Source organism: Aedes albopictus, chromosome 3, assembly GCF_035046485.1.
Source record: "Aedes albopictus strain Foshan chromosome 3, AalbF5, whole genome shotgun sequence".
NCBI classification, from domain to species: Eukaryota; Metazoa; Arthropoda; class Insecta; order Diptera; family Culicidae; genus Aedes; species Aedes albopictus.
The window spans coordinates 64560295-64568671 of NC_085138.1; the positions used below are offsets into that span (position 1 = coordinate 64560295).

At 45.0% G+C, this 8377-nt stretch overlaps 1 protein-coding gene across 1 annotated transcript; it reads left to right on the forward strand.

Annotated features, from left to right (window-relative positions):
- Positions 1–2510: 2510 nt before the first annotated feature.
- On the forward strand, positions 2511–7506 carry LOC109415653 (GATA zinc finger domain-containing protein 7). The gene is made up of 2 exons (XM_019689561.3): positions 2511–6979; positions 7039–7506. Exon 1 carries the CDS (start codon positions 3255–3257, stop codon positions 6957–6959), a length of 3705 nt encoding a protein of 1234 aa, XP_019545106.3. The 5' UTR covers positions 2511–3254; the 3' UTR covers positions 6960–6979; positions 7039–7506.
- Positions 7507–8377: the final 871 nt, after the last annotated feature.

Consider the following 8377-nt stretch of genomic DNA (forward strand, 5'->3'; position numbering starts at 1 on the left):
TTGATTTTTCTAATTTTTATTTCTGAGCATCCCCACATTGTTATATTTTTCCTGGAAGCCTATTTGGGGTACGGATTTTTCGAGATGAAAACATTTTGAGATTTTATGATTATTGTTAAAATATTTTTATTTTTATTTTTTTTTTCATAGGCATTTTATTTTCCGTGAAATTTTAAGGAAAATAATTTTAGAGTGTATTCGATTCCCTTAAACTATTAAACTAGGATATAATGATTTGGGAAAAACTTAAAATATGTTAATTGTAGCGATTCAGTACAAAATAAACAATGACTTCTAAAAGGTGACTAAAACATCATTTTTTCAATGATATTATCAAAAATATAAATGCGCTTCGAAATACACCAAAAACCATTTTGAGATATACAAAACAGTCCTTAATATCAGCCAAAAATATAAAAAATATTGATTTTCCACGAAGCAAAAATTACAAAAATGCTCAAACTATACCCCGTCTAAAGGCGGGGTTGGGTATTAGAGGGTTAATGTTGCAGTTGTGCTTTTTTTCGGAGTTTCTCTGTCTCTGAGCTTTTTAGAACTTATCCTGGTCTTTCGGACTTCTTCTTTAAGATTTCTTCCGGGATTTTATTCAGAGTTATTTTTGGGATTTCTACAGGACATGGGCTGCAAAAAGGTGAGTCGAAAAGGAGAGCGTCCAACATGGCTCTGGACCTCACAAGTTCCTACCTCATGCTTCCACGGGTCAAGCGATGACAAAGGCCGCCAGCTAAGAGTTGTGTGCGTAGCTGGTAGTGCGGCCTGGGCACTGTTGTCCTTATGACTTCAGCTAGATTGAGGAGGTACGTCTCGAGCGTCTGTTCACCAAGGAGGAGCGGCTCAAACAGCGTCTGTTCTGGCATCCAGCGGTTGAGTATGAAATGCTCCTCCACCGGAAGCTATAACTAAGGCGGCAGACCCACCACGGTGGATAGGGGACCTTAGGCCAACAACCTACTGTTTTCGATACCCAAAAACCGTTACAGAAACCGAAAATGAAAGCTTACGAACTGATTTAACAGCGACGACTTTTAGAGCGAAACAACGGACAAGAATTAGAACTTGAAATGTATTAACCCTAGCCCAGCGGGTAAACTGGCACAACTAGCCAATGAGGCAGGCCTTATGAAGCTTGAGATCCTAGGACTGAGTGAAGTCCGTTGGCCGAACTTTAGAGAACACAGATTAGCGTCGGCTCAAATTCTGCTATACACTGGCTTACGAGGTGAACATGGAAGTGGGAACCTATTAATGAGAGGATTATTGTAGCCAGATTAAGCACACGGGTTCAAAACGTTACCATGATCCAATGTTACGCGGCAACCAATGCTGCCGAATTGTAAGACAAAGAGAACTTTTACAGTCAACTGAATGCTGTCGTGGACAAGATTCCGAAAAGTGATATCAAGATCCCCAAGGGCGACTTCAACGCGAAGGTTGGTTCTGACAACTCGGACTATGAGCACGTCATGGGACGCCATGGTCTCGGAGAAATGAGCGAAAACGGAGAGCTGTTTGCAGAGTTTTGTGGCAACAATGACATGGTGATTGAAGGATCACTCTTTCTTCATCGACCAGTGCACAAAGGGACATGGGTTTCCCGTGATGGCGTCACGGAAAATCAAATCGACCACATCTGCATCAGCCGAAAATGGATACGGAACCTTCATGATGTGCGGAACAAACGTAGCGCCGACATTGCGTCCGACCATCATCTCCTAATCGGAGAGATCCGACTGCGTATTGCTAGGATCCATCGACAGGAGGAGAAAATCGGTTCAACCGGTTAAACACACTCCGACTGGAAGACGGTGCGGTGATAAGGCCCTTTGTCGAGGAACTAGAGAACCGTGCTGCGATTGTTCCAGAATGAAGCGTAGAAGATCAATGGAGCACCATCAAGCGAAAACACGAGGTGCCAAAGCTGTAGCCCGTCAACGCTATTCGTGCTCTCGCCAAGGAAGTGAACGTTCATGTAGAAGGGACAAAAGAGCGTTGGCGGAATCTCTAGACGACGAAGACAAGAGAGCCGTGTATACGGACGACAATCCTCCCTTTTACAATATATCGCCTTCGTGGGACTAAGATGAATGCTACGATGACCGTAAAAGACACGTCTGCACAACAATTATTGTTAACCAACTTGGCTGTTCAACTGAAACGCTGGTTCTGGCACTTTGGAAACTTTTTTCAAGAGTCAATCACACAACCAACATCTCAGACTGATCCTTCAAGGGTTCCTCGCATATCAGCCTAGATGCCCAAAGCTGATTTCTCAGTATCTGCACAACTTCTGCATCACTTGTTGAAATGAATCCTAGAAATATTCGTGGCGAACTCTACTTCGGAAACAAGTTTATGCCTTTATTGAAATAGAATCCTGAAAATCATAAATCTCATCAATCAGACATTTTAGTAATTTCATATCAAAAGGCGAGTCTTCTTCCAATACGATTTATATTCTTAAACTTACATATGACCCTCTCCAGTCACAAATAACAAACCTGCAACACCCTAACGACAGCGTCACCCAGGCCAGTGAAAACGCTAAAAAAGCAAATTTCACAGCACACACTGGAACACGGATTCAGTTCACGGCACGGCAACACGAACGGCGCACGCGAATCGGTGATCCGGAAAGTTTTGCCAATTTCTTCATCACGGGACGAGATCGAGACACACGGGGGACATCCGCGAGAGATAGAACCAAGAGCTAGGCTAGAGAGAGAGAGAGGGCTAGTGCACAAATGAGGAATAGGCGTCAGTGAAGTGTTTTCACCGTGAAAGAAAAGTGCCAGAAAATATAGGCAATAGTGCGTGCAGCAAACTGGGACACGTTGCGTTATATGTGGAAAACTTTCAGGCGCCGAGACAACGATTGAGACGGTTGAGGAGAATAGTGACCATCGGTTATCAGCACGTGCTGTTCGGAGAATGCGATAGTGAATGTACGAAATAAATGAGCGGAAAAGTTTTTGGTCGTTATGAAATTCGATTGATTCTTATGAGGAAAATTATATAGCAATGGGTTCATGAACAATTTCATCGGATTGCAAGTGAGACATAACAGTGGTGGAAAGGATACGGGGTTACGTGCGGGGGTAACGAAATAACAGCAGTACCACCACCACCACAGTCCAACCCGCCGAAGTGGAAGGGCAAAGCGCTGCCAACAACAAAGGAAAAAAAAAACTCCATAAGCATAACTAAGACCAAAACAGGCAGTGCAATAAATTCAAATGAGTACATCTAAACTACGTGGAAAATCGGCAATACATATCAATGACAGCGTAATCAGTTCTAATTCCAACAATTCGCATAATACGTTGCTCAAAATTGAATCCGTTGTGCCAAAGCTAACGACTCGCGGAAATAATTCGAATAATTTCAATCACTCGTCTCGATTGAAAACATTTCACCGATCGCACAGTACGCTTAGCACATCCTATTTAAAGAAGGTTAGCGAAAAACGAGTATTCGTACCTCGTGAGGCAGCAGGTGACCGAGGTAGAGAATCTCCAAGGGACCAACAACCACAAAGCCAAAACGACCCTCAGCCAGATGGATCGGTACTGGTTCAAAATGGAGTCACAACAATAAAACGGACCGAGAAGGACCGCGACAAACATCCAGACCGTGTCAACCTAGATCGCAAGGGCCTTAGTTCCATTCCCATCATCGATGATGAGCCAAACCTTCGGCTATTATCACTGCAACACAACCTTATCAATACCTTCCACATACCAGCAGAGACCGATACGAACAACAATGAACCCAAGATACCTGCATCACCTCCACCCTCACCCAAGACGTCACCTTCCGGGCTACAAAAGAGCAGTGCGAACCCTTCTAGCAACACTACAACTAAAGATAGCCCCTCCTCCAGCCCCACTAGCAACTCCACTACAGTCACTGCCGCATCCACCAATAATTCCCTAAACATTACCAATCGCAATACAAAGCAACTTCTGCGACAAAAATCCACATCCCGCAGCCAGCTGTACTTGAACAATAACAACCTTAACTATCTAGCTGGCAAAGTAACCTTGAGTGCTAAGCCTCTCAACGGTCAGTCCCCAGTATGTGCCACAAGCCCAACGAACACGTTCCTTCAGAAGCCTTCTTCCATCCTGCTGAGTGCTCAACATCGCAACATGCTGAAGAAATCCAACAGTTTCATAAGCAACGCCACGCTATTCCCCTCACCGCCAACGCACCAACAGCAATCCTCCAACTTACTGAAGCTGAAAAACAAACTGCTACTAACACCTTCCTTCAGTATCGATAACCTAAATAGCGCTAACGAAACGACTGCCGTCCATGAATCCACTAGTAACAGTAACAACAACAGCGGCAAAACAACGCCAACAAATGCAGCCCCTGCAACAAATGGGGTTAACCACTTCGTCAATCCGCAAACTCACATCTCCCCAATACTTTCCGCAGCCGAACCACGATACAACCTCCAGAATTTAGTATTTCTCGATCTGTACGACAACCAGATTGAGAAAATATGCTGTCTCGATGGTTTGAAATGTCTCACCGTACTTCTTTTGGGCAAAAATCGAATCACCGAAATTAGTGGACTCACATCGCTCCGTCAAACTCTTCGAGTACTGGACCTTCACGGAAACAAGATCTCCAACATTGCATCAAAGATCAATCAACTGCAGGAATTGAAATCACTCAACCTTGCCGGTAATCAGCTTCGTCAGATTCACAGCAGTGACTTCAATGGACTGGTAAACCTCAAAGAGCTCAATTTAAAGCGAAACCGCATCAAGAAAATCCACGGTTTCGATGATCTTCGGAGTCTCGAACGCCTTTGGTTATGCCACAATGATCTGCAGTGCGTCGAAGACATGGCCGCCATTGCCAAAGCAATCAATCTCAAGGAGGTCACCATCGAAAACAATCCTGTTTCGCTAGCCGGAGACTGCGTATCGTTTTTGGTGAGTTACCTACCCGGATTAGTTTCGCTTAGTCAGATGCAAATCACAGAGCAGGTGCGTCGAGCCGCCTCCGCATGGCGCAAGAATAAGGAACTGTCCGACATGAACTACTCAAACTTATCCACGGATGTGTGTCAAAGTATACGACGTGAGGAGATTATCTCCAACGCCCGCACCAACTGGGAGCTGTTGAGGTCCCAACAGTCAACCGCCTGTCGGAATGTCCAACGGACTGCTGTCGGTGCCAAAGACGTCGAGATGGATCTTAACAACAGCAACCTCTCGGACATAAATCGAAATGGTAAAACAAAAAAAGCTCCACCCAACACCAATGGAAATGTTGTGAACAACAACCATAGAAATCCAAGGACGGCTGCAAAGAAGCCACCTCCCAGTAAAAAACTCATTCGTTCATCATCGCAGGATAATTCAGGATCACAACTATCCGAACAAGGAGGCGAAGATTACTTTCGACTGCCACCTATTCTTGCGCCATTCCTTGAACAGACTCCAACTACTATTGCCTCGACTAATAAAATAGAATCGTCAGAGTCAAGCAACGGCCAAAATCCTGACTCTAGCATTTCTAGTGCTCTCAGCTCCGACAACGAGGAATTAAATGTCAAGGAAATTGAGAAGGACGTGGAGACTAGTCATGCTTGTGTCAACGAAACCGTTGAAGCTCCGATCAAAATGATTGAACCCCCATCGCCAAAGGATATTCCCAGTGAAATGCCTGAAAAGGTCCAAGAGAACGGAAACAGCAATTCAGACTCCGGACGAGGGACGTCCGAAACATCTTCAAGTACGAATCAATTGGATGAGCTAAACAATGACAAAGTGTCCACTCTGTCTACAGTATCCAATAAAACAACGTCCGATTCGGTTATTACAACTTCGTCCATATCAGAAAATGACTCAAACCGCGCAACTATTTCACAAAAACCGAAATCAGTCGGTCCAGTGAAACGATACGGAATAGGAACACTGGTTCGGACAAACACCACTCGAAGTAACGCAGTCATGAACAACGTCAATAGTCTAGCAAATTCATCAAACCTGGCAAGTTCAACCACGGTGAACACCAATCCTTCTGCTCCTTCCAGCATAGCTGGTACCGCCACGACTAACAGTAACTACGTGCCGCCCACCAAGTCGAAACTTAACGAACGGGAACGCGAGCAAGGTGGGGACTATCTCATCGAAATTTGCGGACGTTACTTGAACGTCTACGGAATGGGTGCCCTCAAGTTCATCGACAAGCAGTGGAACATGACGAAGGCCTCCGATGTGCACACAGTCAAGTTCAGCTACATCAACTTCAACAGCATCACAGCGATTCTCTGCCGGATAAAGATCCGCTTCGTGAACGCCGAAAACTTCATCTTTCGAGAAACGAACATCACCTGTCTGGGTCAAATCAACGCACTTGCCGAAAGTCAAGGGATAGCTTCGTTGACTATTGACCCGGAAGGTAATCCAATCACCAGCAAACCTTGGCGCAATTACGCTATCTACCGGCTGTCCCATTGGGGCCTAAAACAGATCAACGGTATTGAAATCACCGAAGACGAGGTCCAAGATGCGGAAACAATGTACGCCGGCCTATCGGATCTGGTACTGTGGTCCTTACCAGAAGGTTTGCTACAACCTCTTCTGCAGCGGTTACGACTCGAGGAAACTGCCCATGCCACAAAAATGACCGCCAAGGAGTGGTTGATGCAAGCTGATTCCTCGCTCAAAAATATTGTCGGAAAGGAAGCACTTCAGTGGAAGAAACACAGCACCAGCCAAGATGATGCCGTGATGCGTGCCAAGGGAAAAGCCTATTTTGCACGAATGCTGGACAACACCTGCAATGCCGTCGACAAGCTGCAACAGTTGGATCACACGTGGCCCACACTGCTCATGGAGCTCATACGCAACACCTTGATCGACTACTCGCAGATTGATGTCTACGTGCGAAATATGATGCTAGAATTGCTGAAATGATGTACTGCCGCTGGAAGATCGTAAGTTTGCTTGCATTGCCCGACATTTCAATTATTCAATAACCAATTCCTCCTCTCAGACATCTTTCCAGCACAACTGCCGCTAATTCTACTACTACCACTACTACGACTGCTATCACTACTAATCCAACCAACCCTGCAACGACCAAAAGGGTCCTGGTACTGAGACGAATCAAACAACGTTGCGAGAAACATTAGACCGCCTTCCGAGGCGAGTCCCCTGTGTTCAGTCAGATGTCTAAGATTCTCGGAGAATCGGAGCCGAAGGGTCTCGGTGCCGTTACGATTTCCGAATACGGACGTTCTGTAGATTTCTACTTTTTTCTCCAAATTTTTGGCTATTCCGTAGAGCAGAAAGGTAGCGCTAGAGAAACGTAGTGTGCTAGATAGAATAGGCAATAGCAGCAGTTTTGTTTTAGTTTATAAGCAATGCTAGCAAAAAATTTCTCTACTCACCGTTAGGTTGTTTACCATTTGTACAAATGTGGTTATTTTAAACAACAATAAAATGAATCTCTGAACCTAAATTTGTTAAATTGGATACTTTGAGCCCGTTGAAAAGCCATCCGTACTTTAACTGGAACATACCGCACATCAGGGATGGGTGCATACAAGGATGCTAATCGGCCATTCTGTTATGGGGACATTTGTCCAGACACTTCCAGATATTTCAAAAAAAAATTGTATGAGCATGAGCATGAGCATGAGCATGAGCATAGATGACCGCACAATTCGTAGTTGCTACTACTCCGTGATTGACCAGAGCAATCGAAATTGCACAAGGAACCAATGAATAGGGCTTGGGACTAGCTTACTATTCTCAATGTACACAGGTCGAGAGCTCCCAACTTTAATAAGGTCAATAACGGCGCCGGCCACGTCCTTACGGTCATCGAGGATGGGAGGGAATGTTAGTAAGACAAACGTTGTTAAAAAGACCGCGAATCGCTGCATCTCCACGTTTGTCTCAGGAAGGAATTTTTTGTTAGTAGGGTAAGGTACATTGTCAGTCCGGGAGTCACCTATGGTTGGTGATATGATTTGACAATGGATCAATATACACAAACCGCCGTTAACAATCGACCACTTTTCGACGCAAGAACTAGCCAAAAAGGAAATTCTATCGCGCGTCTCCACTCCACTAGGGAGCAGAGACCTTTAGTCTATTCCACACAGAAATACACTGAACGCGACTCACTTGTCGGCGCCCGGATTTTTTTTCTCGACCGGCGAGCCCGAACTATCATTTTCCACTCTTTTGTGTTAATGCAAAGAAAACATATTTATTATCCACTAAAAGTGTATTGGGAAGTAGCGCCGATGGAAAGGGGCTGTTCATAAACCACGTAGACCAAAACTTGGCCATCTCAGACCCCCCCCTCCCCCCTCGTAGACTTT

What these genes read in the sequence shown, in the direction of transcription:
- LOC109415653 (XM_019689561.3), top strand. Translation starts at nt 3,255, where the DNA reads ATGAGTACATCTAAACTACGTGGAAAATCGGCAATACATATCAATGAC.